At 49.6% G+C, this 15,848-nt stretch overlaps 1 protein-coding gene across 26 annotated transcripts in view; it reads right to left on the bottom strand.

The window, feature by feature from the left end:
* The window catches only part of OTOF (otoferlin), a 341,513-nt gene that overhangs the window by 70,635 nt on the left and 255,030 nt on the right, over window positions 1-15,848 (bottom strand). For all 26 annotated transcript variants that reach the window (XM_083178857.1, XM_083178866.1, XM_083178868.1 and 23 more), the window contains 5 exons: window positions 15,399-15,489; window positions 15,197-15,313; window positions 10,134-10,286; window positions 2,058-2,247; window positions 1,731-1,855 (listed from right to left, as the gene is read on the bottom strand). In XM_083178857.1, the coding sequence (XP_083034983.1) occupies window positions 1,731-1,855; window positions 2,058-2,247; window positions 10,134-10,286; window positions 15,197-15,313; window positions 15,399-15,489 (676 nt within the window). The remainder of the gene's footprint in view (window positions 1-1,730; window positions 1,856-2,057; window positions 2,248-10,133; window positions 10,287-15,196; window positions 15,314-15,398; window positions 15,490-15,848) is intronic.

Here is a 15,848-nt window from a genome sequence, read left to right as displayed (position 1 = left end):
CATATTTACTTTCTATACAACATTTCACATTCCTAGGAGAACTCTACAAAATAATTCCCTTAACACGGAACCACTGCCATAGCACGTCAATCAGAGGACGGAACCGTAGATTCGCCAGTCTCTCCCTATGAATACTGGCGGTCTGCAATGACTGGAGATAGGTTAGACGGGGGTGATCTACTGCACAAGACTGGGGGTTGTATAGTAGTATTATTATTATATTGAGTTAGGCCCCCTCTTAATTAGTTAATTGCTACTGTATTGAGTACTTAGTAGGATTTCAGGGGTGTGCTACCACAGACAAAAGGTTAGACTTTAATGCGGAGGAGAGAAAATAGCTTGTCTTATGGTGGTGCACCATTTATAATAATGGGACATAAAATATACCTTTTATTATTTATTAAGTTAAAAAATCTGCGAAATATGACGAACAAACATGTAACATAAATACAAGTGAGACACAAGTGTGAGTTAAAAAATGGCTCGTGCGGGTTCTCACTCTAATTACCTTATCAATACAAATCTGACACAACTTAAATATTCCCTCTGATGCTTAATTAAGTCTAGGGGAGACTGTGTCTTTATTGAAATAGTGGTTGTGAACTGTATACAGTTGCCGTGCAGCTCCAATAGTAATTCTTCTATTGTACCCCATTCTGTGTGGTTAGTAGCGTAATGGTACCCTAGTACAGTACTTCTGTATTTTATATTATAGAAGTAGTGGGTATCCATATATATGGAGTAGGTAGCTGCAGGGTTTCCAGGCACCGCAATTGGCAGATATCGTACAGATAAATTGCAGAGTGGCTGTATGCCTAACAAGTGCAACTGCCATGCGCTGTGTTCATGCGGGCATGAGAAATATCACTGTTAAACCAGCGTCGCTATGTGGTGCTGCCGCTGCCGCTGGTCACAGACTCTCCCTGTGAGGGACGAGTTCCTGTGTTGCCGGCTAGCGTGCACCCACCATCACACCCAGCGCCATTGGTATTGCGCACAGCGGTTAGCTAGGGTGATAAGCGATCTGGTATCTAAGTACATTAGAGTCCTGAAAAGGATTAGTAAATACAGTCACAAACAATCAATAGGTAACAGTGAGGGAACGTCCGCACGGCCTGGTCAGCCGGCGTATGCTTCGCAGGTCTTCTTCAGAACCTGAAGAAGACCTGCGAAGCGTACGCCGGCTGACCAGGCCGTGCAGACGTTCCCTCACTGTTACCTATTGATTGTTTGTGACTGTATTTACTAGTCCTTTTCAGGACTCTAATGTACTTAGATACCATATACAATATAAAATACAGAAGTACTAGGGTACCATTACGCTACTAACCACACAGAGTGGGGTACAATAGAAGAATTACTATTGGAGCTGCACGGCAACTGTATACAGTTCACAACCACTATTTCAATAAAGACACAGTCTCCCCTAGACTTAATTAAGCATCAGAGGGAATATTTAAGTTGTGTCAGATTTGTATTGATAAGGTAATTAGAGTGAGAACCCGCACGAGCCATTTTTTAACTCAGACTTGTGTCTCACTTGTATTTATGTTACATGTTTGTTCGTCATATTTCGCAGATTTTTTAACTTAATAAATAATAAAAGGTATATTTTATGTCTCATTATTATAAATGGTGCACCACCATAAGACAAGCTATTTTCTCTCCTCCGCATTAATGACTGGAGATAGGAGCTTTGAGAGTGGAAGGAGCCACGTTACTCATCTCACCTCTGTGCACTGACTCTGGGTATTGAAGAAGACTCTGGCAAACGGGTCGGAGAGGCCGCTACTGTCTGCAGCAAACAGACTCCGCGCCTGGTACATGTGCGCTCGTAGCTGGAACACCTGCTTCTCTGCAAGACATAGAGGCAAACAGGAAGATGTATTAAGCCTTGGGGATCAAGCGGAGAAGTTGCCCCACCAAATAGCCTCTATCGCTGAGCTAGCACAGATATCGAACTGTTCTCCATGTTATTGCTGTATCCAAGGCTGGATATATCTCCACTACATGGGTGCATCCTGAGTGATCCCTCAAACAGAACCATCAGGGCTTACTTGTGTAACTCAGACTTATGGGGGGGAAGCTCTGCAGGCCTGGTCCCTTCACTGCTTTAATCTCCTCGAATCCACATGGAAGACCACACAGGAAGTCCTTCCGCTGCTTGTTTAGGCCCAGCCACAGGTAGACCTCCATCTTTGCTTGTACCGTCCAACCCGCGGGTCCAAAGCCCCGTTTTCCGGGCAGCTAGAGGTAAGTACAAGATAATAAGGTAAGTAGACACATTGAACTGTTCCTAAGAACACATTTATTGAAATAGATATTAAATTATTTAACATGTATGTTACAAAGTGCTGCAAATAAAGTTTCTAATTCAATTGTAACTAAAGTGTATTCTGTACAATCTATCTATCTATCTATCTATCTATCTCATATATATTTATCTATCTATTTCATATCTATCTATCTAATATATATTTATCTATCCCATATCTATCTATCTATCCCATATCTATCTGATGGTCTATCTATCTCATATCTATCTATCTATCTATCTATCTATCTATCTGTCGGTCTATCTATCCCATATCTATCTGTCGGTCTATCTATCCCATATCTATCTATCTATCTATATCATATCTATCTATCTATCCCATATCTATCTATCTATCTATCTATCTATCTATCCCATATCTATCTATCTATCTATCTATCCCATATCTATCTATCTATCTATCTATCTATCTATCCCATATCTATCTATCTATCTATCTATCCCATATCTATCTATCTATCTATCTATCTATCTCATATCTATCTATCTATCTATCTATCCCATATCTATCTATCTATGCCCTTCTGCTCCACGGGAGGTTTCTGTCCTCCGTGAGCTCGCCTATCTATCTATCTATCTATCTATCTATCTGTTGGTCTATCTATCCCATATCTATCTATCCCATATCTATCTATCTATCTATCTATCCCATATCTATCTATCTATCGATCCCATATCTATCTATCTATCTATCTATCCCATATCTATCTATCTATCTATCTACCCCATATCTATCTATCTGTATGTCTGCCTGTCTATCTATCTATCTATCTATCTATCCCATATATATCTATCTCTCTATCTCATATCTATCTATCTATCTCATATCTATCTATCTATCTATCTATCCCATATCTATCTATCTACCTACCTACCTACCTATCTATCTATCTATCCCATATCTATCTATCTATCGATCCCATATCTATCTATCTATCTATCTATCTAATATCTATCTATCCCATATCTATCTATCTATCTATCTATCTGTCTAATATCTATCTATCCCATATCTATCTATCTATCTATCTATCTATCTGTCTGTCTGTCTGTCTGTCTGTCTAGCTATCTGTCTATCTATCCCATATATATATATATATATATATATATATATATATATATATATATATATATATCTCTATCTCATATCTATCTATCTATCTATCTATCTATCTATCTATCTATCTATCTATCTATCTATCCCATATCTCTCTATTTCTCTATCCCATATCTATCTATCTATCTGTCTATCCCATATATATCTATCTATATCATATCTATCTATCTATCTAATATATATCTATCTATATCATATCTATCTATCCCATATCTATTTATCTATCTATCTCATATATATTTATCTATCTATCTATCTATTTCACAGCAGGTAAAGAAAGACTGGCACTCCTGGGTCTTGGTGCAATAGTATATTTAAAGCATGGAAACAACCAACCAACGTTTCGGGGCACCTACACCTTGACAAAGGGGCGCTGCCCCGAAACGTTGGTTGGTTGTTTCCATGCTTTAAATATACTATTGCACCAAGACCCAGGAGTGTCAGTCTTTCTGTACCTGCTACACCTACACCAGGACAGGCACCAGGGAGGATGACCTCAGGGAGCGAGTGCCGGGAAGCACTACGATATCTATTTCATATATATTTATCTATCTATCTATCTATTTCACATCTATCTATTTCATATATATTTATCTAACTATCTATTTATGGGGGTATGCAATCCAGGATCTCCGCTGTTGATGCCTGCGTATTAGCCGGCTGTATATACGAATCATTACGCCATCGGAGGGTTACAAAGCAGTTGTACAGTATTTGACTGCTTTGTAAATTCCCCTCCTGAAACAGCCATATGCAGTCGTATTGATTCGTATTAAGAATACGAGTACGAAATTTTGTATTGGTATTCTTAGTAAATGCCCCCCCACGTCTCATTGTACAGTTGGAGTTAGAATCTGTGTTAGTTCTTTGTCCTGTGCAGATTGGATGGTTCAGTACTTATAGGGAGTCTCCCTGGACACTCTCTTGCGGGTTGTACTCTGTAAGTCTATGCTTGGAGCGGCTCAGTTCATCTGAATACAGTATATCATTCAGACAGCCGGTTACCTGAAGGTATTATTCTGTGCTGCAGCTGAGCTGAGCTCTGTGATAGATCTAATTATCTTACTACAGATGTTTTATTTGTGCGTATTGGAATAACTGTTACATTTCATTACAGTGCTATTAATCTGGATTATACTGAAGAAATAGCCTGCTGTGGTGCACATGACCTGTGAAGATAATTCTGCCGTATTTCTCCACACGCCGCGGTTATTCATGCACGCCGTAATCTGTCACCGCAGAACAATTCATGTCTCTGCTGTACATTATTATTACACTATTAGAGGAAATGCGCAGTATTCATTTACAAGGCATTTTCCGATACATGCAAACCTCTTACTTCTAATGAAGGGGGTTATTCTGAATGAATTGGTCCGCCGCGAGTTCCAATGAAAACTCTGGGCGTTCCCATGGTAATGGCCCAGTGACCATTCCCAAGGCTGGGAATGGATGATTATGCAAATCGAGGCGTGCGAGGCATGGGCTGGTGGCTGGCGGCCGTGCGGCGGCGTCTGGGAAACTCGCAAGGCTGTGAAATTCGCAGCCTTGTGAGTCAACCAGAATAAGGTCCTAAGTCCGTACTCTGGAGAAGTCTTGTATTATTTGAGAGAATTGTTCAGCAAAACACTTATTACTGCTATTGGAAAACTGTCAATCATACTCTTCAGTGAAGATGGCCTGTGCTATACTGAAGATCTGTCATGCTTCTCTCTGAGCATCTGCAGGCTGCAGCAGCAGGAACACCCGGTGGATGAGACCCCAGCCTCGTGTGTGCCGGGTATTTCTGCATTTCTATACAGTGTAGAAGCAGCGTTACCTCTCCCTGGGCCGGAGTAATGATCACCTGCCCCATTGCCCACACTAATAGAGGTCATATATCAGGTGCGGTGATGATGGGTTACAGACTTATAGAGGTCGTTAGGCTGCTGTGTGTGCAGAGCCGCTAATGGGGAGTTACGGAGCCCACGCAGCACTGACTCAGCCGGACTGCTCTCGCTGAGACTTATCATGTGTATTACCCTGGGCACTGTGTGACCTGGGGCCACTAGGAATATAGCCACATTACTCAGCTGACAGCAACATATTACGCAGATGGGGTGATCTTTAGTAAAGCACTTAGCCCATGAAGCAGAGATAGTGGGGGTGGTTCTGCATCACGCGCTAGGAGGTTGTAGTAGCGGATGCCGGATTTACTACCTTACGCTAATGTGAGATCTAAGAGACACAGGGCTTCCCCGCACCATGTGTTTGACACAGGAGCTACACACCCGGGGCAACCCCAGCTACACACCCAGGACAACCCCAGCTACACACCCGGGGCAAACCCAGCTACACAGCCAGGACAACCCCAGCTACACACCCAGGGCAACCCCAGCTACACACCCGGGGCAACCCCAGCTACACACCCGGGACATCCCCAGCAACACACCGAGGGTAACCCCAGCTACACACCCGGGGCAACCCCAGCTACACAGCCAGGACAACCCCAGCTACACACCCAGGGCAACCCCAGCTACACACCCGGGGCAACCCCAGCTACACACCCGGGACATCCCCAGCAACACACCCAGGGCAACCCCAGCTACACAGCCAGGACAACCCCAGCTACACACCCAGGGCAACCCCAGCTACACACCCAGGGCAACCCCAGCTACACACCCAGGACATCCCCAGCAACACACCCAGGGCAACCCCAGCTACACAGCCAGGACAACCCCAGCTACACACCCAGGGCAACCCCAGCTACACACCCGGGGCAACCCCAGCTACACACCCAGGGCATCCCCAGCTACACACCCAGGGCATCCCCAGCAACACACCCAGGGCAACCCCAGCTACACACCAGGGCAACCCCAGCTACACCAGGGCCGTAACTAGGGGGGGGGGGGGGGGCTAGGGGGTCACGTGCACCGGGCGCTGGAGGGTGGGGGCGCTAGTGTGAGGTCCCGGGGATGGGCAGCGGGGGTCCAGGGACTGGTGGGTTAACGCTGGCTCCTACCGGGGTCCCGGGGACGGGCAGCGGGGGTCCGGGGACTGGTGGGTTAACTCCGGCTCCTACTAGCGCTGCCGGGCGGTGGACGGGAAGCAGGTTTTGAAAAGACTTGCCGGATGCTGATTGGCTGAATTCAGCCAATCAGCGTCTGGCAAGTCTTTTCAAAGTCATCAGCGCTTCCTGCCGCCAGGCAGATAGCGCTAGGAGATGGAGTGAGTGAAGGCTGCCGCTACACCAGTCCCTGGACCCCTGGACGCTGCCTACCCCTGCTGGCTGCACACAGGTATGTTGGCAGCGGGGGTCCAGGGACTGGTGTAGCGGCAGCTTTCACATACACAGCCGTCGCTATTTGCCTGGTGGCGGGAAGCGCTGATGATTTTGAAAAGACTTGCCGGACGCTGATTGGTTGAATTCAGACAATCAGCGTCCGGCAAGTCTTTTCAAAATCTGCTTCCCGCCCACCGCCCGGCAGCGCTAGGAGCCGGAGTTAACCTTCTCCAGTCCCCGTACCCCCGCTGCCTGTCCCCAAGGCAGTGATTTGGTGTTTTTTTTTTTTTTTTGGGGGGGGGGGGGAACCAAGTGACTGCCGCCCCGGGCGCCGAAACACCTAGTTTCGGCCCTGGCTACACACCAGGGCGTCCTCAGCTACACACCCTGGGCAACCTCAGCTACACACCCAGGGCAACCCCAGCTACACACCCAGGGCAACCCCAGCTACACACCCAGGGCAACCCCAGCTACACACCAGGGCAACCCCAGCTACACACTAAGGGTGACCCCAGCTACACACCAGGGCAACCCCAGCTACACACCAGGGCAACCCCAGCTACACACCCAGGGCAACCCCAGCTACACACCAGGGCAACCCCAGCTACACACTAAGGGTGACCCCAGCTACACACCAGGGCAACCCCAGCTACACACCAGGGCAACCCCAGCTACACACCCAGGGCAACCCCAGCTACACACCAGGGCAACCCCAGCTACACACTAAGGGTGACCCCAGCTACACACCCAGGGCAAACCCATCTACACACCCGGGGCAACCCCATCTACACACCCAGGGCAACCCCATCTACACACCCAGGGCAACCCCAGCTACACACCCAGGGCAACCCCAGCTACACAGCCAGGGCAATCCCAACTACACACCCAGGGCATCCCCAGCAACACACCCAGGGCAACCCCATCTACACACCCAGGGCAACACCATCTACACACCCAGGGCAACCCCAGCTACAGACCCAGGGCAACCCCATCTACACACCCAGGGCAACCCCAGCTACACACCCAGGGCATCCCCAGCTACACACCCAGGGCATCCCCAGCAACACACCCAGGGCAACCCCAGCTGCACACCAGGGCAACCCCAGCTACACCAGGGCCGTAACTAGGGGGGGGGCTAGGGGGTCACGGGCGCTGGAGGGTGGGGGCGCTAGTGTGAGGTCCCGGGGATGGGCAGCGGGGGTCCAGGGACTGGTGGGTTAACGCTGGCTCCTTCCGGGGTCCCGGGGACGGGCAGCGGGGGTCCGGGGACTGGTGGGTTAACTCCGGCTCCTACTAGCGCTGCCGGGCGGTGGACTGGAAGCAGGTTTTGAAAAGACTTGCCGGATGCTGATTGGCTGAATTCAGCCAATCAGCGTCTGGCAAGTCTTTTCAAAGTCATCAGCGCTTCCTGCCGCCAGGCAGATAGCGCTAGGAGATGGAGTGAGTGAAGGCTGCCGCAACACCAGTCCCTGGACCCCTGGACGCTGCCTACCCCTGCTGGCTGCACACAGGTATGTTGGCAGCGGGGGTCCAGGGACTGGTGTAGCGGCAGCTTTCACATACACAGCCGTCGCTATTTGCCTGGTGGCGGGAAGCGCTGATGATTTTGAAAAGACTTGCCGGACGCTGATTGGTTGAATTCAGACAATCAGCGTCCGGCAAGTCTTTTCAAAATCTGCTTCCCGCCCACCGCCCGGCAGCGCTAGGAGCCGGAGTTAACCTTCTCCAGTCCCCGGACCCCCGCTGCCTGTCCTCAAGGCAGTGATTTGGTGTTTTTATTTGGGGGGGGGGGGGGGGGGGAACCAAGTGACTGCCGCCCGGGCGCCGAAACACCTAGTTTCGGCCCTGGCTACACACCAGGGCGTCCTCAGCTACACACCCTGGGCAACCTCAGCTACACACCCAGGGCAACCCCAGCTACACACCCAGGGCAACCCCAGCTACACACCCAGGGCAACCCCAGCTACACACCAGGGCAACCCCAGCTACACACCAGGGCAACCCTAGCTACACACCAGGGCAACCCCAGCTACACACCAGGGCAACCCCAGCTACACACCAGGGCAACCCCAGCTACACACTAAGGGTGACCCCAGCTACACACCCGGGGCAAACCCATCTACACACCCGGGGCAACCCCATCTACACACCCAGGGCAACCCCATCTACACACCCAGGGCAACCCCAGCAACACACCCAGGGCAAACCCATTTACACACCCGGGGCAACCCCATCTACACACCCAGGGCAACCCCATCTACACACCCAGGGCAACCCCAGCTACACACCCAGGGCAACCCCAGCTACACACCAGGGCAACCCCATCTACACACCCAGGACAACCCCAGCTACACACCAGGGGCAACCCCAGCTACACACCCGGGGCAACCCCGGCTACACACCAGGGCAACCCCAGCTACACAACCAAGGGCAACCCCAGCTACACACCAGGGCAACCCAAGCTACACACCCAGGGCAACCGCAGCTACACACCCAGGGCAACCCCAGCTACACACCCAGGGCAACCCCGGCTACACACCAGGGCAACCCCATCTACACACCCGGGGCAACCCCATCTACACACCCAGGGCAACCCCATCTACACACCCAGGGCAACCCCAGCAACACACCTAGGGCAAACCCATTTACACACCCGGGGCAACCCCATCTACACACCCAGGGCAACCCCATCTACACACCCAGGGCAACCCCAGCTACACACCCAGGGCAACCCCAGCTACACACCCAGGGCAACCCCAGCTACACACCCCGGGTAACACCATGAGTCAGGGCGGTGACGTACATTATATACTGATTTGTTATCGCCTCAATTCTGAGTTTCATAAACAGACAGCTTAGAACGAGGGCCCGATTCAGGCCTGCTCCTAGGTAGATAAAATCCCCGCGCTACCATGTGAGTAGTGAGTGGCAGTGTACGTTTACACATTTGCTCGCACGCGGCCGCATAGAGGATGGTCGCTGGCTTTTCCAGCTTTCGGTATATTTTTGCTTTTCAGATGGCTGCATTCCACCGAATTGGGGGCGGGAGCTTCCGTCATGTGACCACAGCCGCCTGCCCCGAGAAGGCGACTCTGGGCATTCTGATGGGCCTGCCTTCCGTGTTTGTGGACATGCCCATGAAATGCTGGGCGGGCCTGTCGGAGCGCCCCCGCTGAAGGCAGTCGCTGCGGCAATTGGAACACATGTGCATAATAGCAGGTGCCCAAACACCCAACATCGGCCGGGGGGAGCGAATACGAGCCAAAGCGAGCAGGTCTGAATCCCCCCCACAGTACACTGCACCCTCTAAGAGCACATGATGTGCTGTGGGGGCTCTAGAGCCGAATCAGCCCTACTGGTGGGGTACTGGTAACACCGAAGGCTCAGTAACAGACCTACCCCACCCGGGCCTGGCCACTGACCTTCAGGAAGACACACTTGACCTTCCCACAGTCCTTTCCCGTCTCCTCGTCCACAATGGAGTAGAGGATGTCCTTGGAGGGGATGCGGGCGTAGGCGACACGCTTGTTATTGCTCAGCATCCAGATGAAGATGTCCGGGATACTGTGCTGGGGCTACGGGAGAGACGGGGAAACAATCACTGGGAGGAACGTGCTGAGTAATGTACATGGAGAAGTGCAGCTCCTGCATCGGTGCAAGACCCTAATCAGCCGCTGTCATATCATGGTCACCCGTCACCGGTCATTGCTCACATATCAGCCGCTATCATATAATGGTCACTGAGTACCGGTCATTGCTCAGATATCAGCCGCTATCATATCATGGTCACCCGTCACTGAGTACCGGTCATTGCTCAGATATTAGCCGCTGTCATATCATGGTCACCCGTCACTGAGTACCGGTCATTGCTCAGATATCAGCCGCTGTCATATCATGGTCACCCGTCACTGAGTACCGGTCATTGCTCAGATATCAGCCGCTGTCATATCATGGTCACCTGTCACTGAGTATCGGTCATTGCTCAGATATCAGCCGCTATCATATCATGGTCACCCGTCACTGAGTACCGGTCATTGCTCAGATATCAGCCGCTGTCATATCATGGTCACCCGTCACTGAGTACCGGTCATTGCTCAGATATCAGCCGCTGTCATATCATGGTCACCCGTCACTGAGTACCGGTCATTGCTCAGATATCAGCCGCTATCATATCATGGTCACCTGTCACTGAGTACCGGTCATTGCTCAGATATCAGCCGCTGTCATATCATGGTCACCCGTCACTGAGTACCGGTCATTGCTCAGAGATCTACCACTATAATGTCATTGTCACCCGTCACTGAGTACCGGTCATTGCTCAGATATCAGCCGCTATCATATCATGGTCACCAGTCACTGAGTACCGGTCATTGCTCAGATATCAGCCGCTGTCATATCATGGTCACCCGTCACTGAGTACCGGTCATTGCCCAGATATCAGCCGCTGTCATATCATGGTCACCCGTCACTGAGTACCGGTCATTGCTCAGATATCAGCCGCTATCATATCATGGTCACCCGTCACTGAGTACCGGTCATTGCTCAGAGATCTACCACTATAATGTCATTGTCACCCGTCACTGAGTACCGGTCATTGCTCAGATATCAGCCGCTGTCATATCATGGTCACCCGTCACTGAGTACCGGTCATTGCTCAGATATCAGCTGCTGTCATATCATGGTCACCCGTCACTGAGTACCGGTCATTGCTCAGATATCAGCCGCTGTCATATCATGGTCACCCGTCACTGAGTACCGGTCATTGCTCAGAGATCTACCACTATAATGTCATTGTCGCCCGTCACTGAGTACCGGTCATTGCCCAGATATCAGCCGCTGTCATATCATGGTCACCCGTCACTGAGTACCGGTCATTGCTCAGAGATCTACCACTATAATGTCATTGTCACCCGTCACTGAGTACCGGTCATTGCTCAGATATCAGCCGCTGTTATATCATGGTCACCTGTCACTGAGTACCGGTCATTGCTCAGATATCAGCCGCTGTCATATCATGGTCACCAGTCACTGAGTACCGGTCATTGCTCAGATATCAGCCGCTGTCATATCATGGTCACCCGTCACTGAGTACCGGTCATTGCTCAGATATCAGCCGCTGTCATATCATGGTCACCTGTCACTGAGTACCGGTCATTGCTCAGAGATCTACCACTATAATGTCATTGTCGCCCGTCACTGAGTACCGGTCATTGCCCAGATATCAGCCGCTGTCATATCATGGTCACCAGTCACTGAGTACCGGTCATTGCTCAGATATCAGCCGCTATCATATCATGGTCACTGAGTACCGGTCATTGCTCAGATATCAGCCGCTGTCATATCATGGTCACCTGTCACTGAGTACCGGTCATTGCTCAGATATCAGCCGCTGTCATATCATGGTCACCAGTCACTGAGTACCGGTCATTGCTCAGATATCAGCCGCTATCATATCATGGTCACCCGTCACTGAGTACTGGTCATTGCTCAGATATCAGCCGCTGTCATATCATGGTCACCCGTCACTGAGTACCGGTCATTGCTCAGATATCAGCCGCTGTCATATCATGGTCACCCGTCACTGAGTACCGGTCATTGCTCAGATATCAGCCGCTGTCATATCATGGTCACCCGTCACTGAGTACCGGTCATTGCCCAGATATCAGCCGCTGTCATATCATGGTCACCCGTCACTGAGTACTTGTCATTGCTCAGATATCAGCCGCTATCATATCATGGTCACCTGTCACTGAGTACCGGTCATTGCTCAGATATCAGCCGCTGTCATATCATGGTCACCGTCACTGAGTACCGGTCATTGCTCAGATATCAGCCGCTATCATATCATGGTCACTGAGTACCGGTCATTGCTCAGATATCAGCCGCTATCATATCATGGTCACTGAGTACCGGTCATTGCTCAGATATCAGCCGCTATCATATCATGGTCACTGAGTACCGGTCATTGCTCAGATATCAGCCGCTGTCATATCATGGTCACCCGTCACTGAGTACTGGTCATTGCTCAGATATCAGCCGCTATCATATCATGGTCACCTGTCACTGAGTATTGGTCATTGCTCAGATATCAGCCGCTATCATATCATGGTCACCAGTCACTGAGTACCGGTCATTGCCCAGATATCAGCCGCTATCATATCATGGTCACCCGTCACTGAGTACTGGTCATTGCTCAGAGATCTACCACTATAATGTCATGGTCACCCGTCACTGAGTACCGGTCATTGCTCAGATATCAGCCGCTATCATATCATTGTCACCCGTCACTGAGTACCGGTCATTGCTCAGATATCAGCCGCTGTCATATCATGGTCACCCGTCACTGAGTACCGGTCATTGCTCAGATATCAGCCGCTATCATATCATGGTCACCAGTCACTGAGTACCGGTCATAGCTCAGAGATCTACCACTATAATGTCATGGTCACCCGTCACTGAGTACCGGTCATTGCTCAGATATCAGCCGCTATCATATCATTGTCACCCGTCACTGAGTACCGGTCATTGCTCAGATATCAGCCGCTGTCATATCATGGTCACCCGTCACTGAGTACCGGTCATTGCTCAGATATCAGCCGCTATCATATCATGGTCACCAGTCACTGAGTACCGGTCATAGCTCAGAGATCTACCACTATAATGTCATGGTCACCCGTCACTGAGTACCGGTCATTGCTCAGATATCAGCCGCTATCATATCATTGTCACCCGTCACTGAGTACCGGTCATTGCTCAGATATCAGCCGCTGTCATATCATGGTCACCTGTCACTGAGTACCGGTCATTGCTCAGATATCAGCCGCTGTCATATCATGGTCACCGTCACTGAGTACCGGTCATTGCTCAGATATCAGCCGCTGTCATATCATGGTCACCCGTCACTGAGTACCGGTCATTGCTCAGATATTAGCCGCTGTCATATCATGGTCACCCGTCACTGAGTACCGGTCATTGCTCATATATCAGCCGCTGTCATATCATGGTCACCGTCACTGAGTACCGGTCATTGCTCAGATATCAGCCGCTGTCATATCATGGTCACCAGTCACTGAGTACCGGTCATTGCTCAGATATCAGCCGCTGTCATATCATGGTCACCTGTCACTGAGTACCGGTCATTGCTCAGATATCAGCCGCTGTCATATCATTGTCACCCGTCACTGAGTACCGGTCATTGCTCAGATATCGGCCGCTGTCATATCATGGTCACCTGTCACTGAGTACCGGTCATTGCTCAGATATCAGCCGCTATCATATCATGGTCACCTGTCACTGAGTACCGGTCATTGCTCAGATATCAGCCACTATAATGTCATTGTCACCCGTCACTGAGTACTGGTCATTGCTCAGATATCAGCCGCTGTCATATCATGGTCACCCGTCACTGAGTACCGGTCATTGCTCAGATATCAGCCGCTGTCATATCATGGTCACCTGTCACTGAGTACCGGTCATTGCTCAGATATCAGCCGCTGTCATATCATGGTCACCCGTCACTGAGTACCGGTCATTGCTCAGATATCAGCCACTATAATGTCATTGTCACCCGTCACTGAGTACCGGTCATTGCTCAGATATCAGCCGCTGTCATATCATGGTCACCCGTCACTGAGTACCGGTCATTGCTCAGATATCAGCCGCTGTCATATCATGGTCACCAGTCACTGAGTACCGGTCATTGCTCAGATATCAGCCACTGTCATATCATGGTCACCAGTCACTGAGTACCGGTCATTGCTCAGATATCAGCCACTATAATGTCATTGTCACCCGTCACTGAGTACCGGTCATTGCTCAGAGATCTACCACTATAATGTCATTGTTAGCCCACCTACAATATGCACTGACATCACATATATAACACAGCCTACCTACAGTATACACTGATATCACCTATATAACACAGCCCCACCTACAGTATACACAGCCATCACCTATATAACACAGCCCACCTAGAATATGCACTGACATCACCTATATAACACAGCCTACCTAGAGTATACACTGACATTACCTATATAACACAGTCCACCTACAGTATGCACTGACATCACATATATAACACAGCCTACCTACAGTATACACTGACATCACCTATATAACATAGCCGCCTACACTATACACTGACATCACCCATATAACACAACCCACCTACAGTATACACTGCATCACCTATATAACATAGCCTGTCTACAGTATACACTGACATCACATATATAACACAGCCTACCTACAGTATATACACTGACATCACTTATATAACACAGCCCACCTGCAGTATACATTGACATCACTATATAACATTTTCCTATAGATTGTAAGCGTGCGAGCAGGGCCCTCCTACCTCTATGTGTATCTGTAGTTACCCAGTTTGTTGTGTCACTGTTTACAACTGTGAGGAGCAATGGAATTTGTTGCGCTATATTGTTACTAAATAATAATAAATAAAATCATTATTGTTCACCTCGTCCGCCAGGAACCGCAGCTTCTGCAGGAAGTTCTGGACTAGTTTCATTTTGTCTTTCACCGTGTTCTTCTTCACCTGGGACCTCATAGTCTTGGCTTGTGTGCCCATGTTTTCCTGTAGGTGTAGATATAGAGGTGAGAATGCAGCATACAATGTATAGGAGCAGTACCGGTGGTGGCACATAGGTGGCAGCACTTACCAGCTCTCTCATGCAGGACTTCAGCCGCTCCCGGTCCAACTTGGTCCGGCCATTCTGGTTCTGGTCCTTGTTAGCCAGGGTGACGAAGCGGCTGCAGGGGAAGTCATTTGCGTTACAGGGCGCCATTCGATTATACAGTAAGTCATACAATGGGGCAGATGTATAAAGCCTTAACAAGAGATAAATGCCAGGGTGATAACGAGAGATAAACATCCAGCCAATCAGCTCCTTACTGACTTTTTTCAAACACAGCCTGTAACATGGCAGTTAGCAGGTGATTGGCTGGACATTTATCTCTCTTTGGGGCGCATTTATCAACATAGTGCGATGCCGGCGCAGTGGCATCGCCGGACATCGCATTGCGGTGTTGAAGTACACCGCCTGGACGTACAGTATGATTAAAAGGGCGCAGGGACTGACCTGGAAGCTGGGGGGTCTGCGCATGCGCGG

Source organism: Crinia signifera, chromosome 3, assembly GCF_055691185.1.
Source record: "Crinia signifera chromosome 3, ASM5569118v1, whole genome shotgun sequence".
Classification (NCBI taxonomy): Eukaryota; Metazoa; Chordata; class Amphibia; order Anura; family Myobatrachidae; genus Crinia; species Crinia signifera.
The sequence above is the reverse complement of the archived record's forward strand: the minus strand, read 5'-3'. Positions and strand labels throughout refer to the sequence as shown.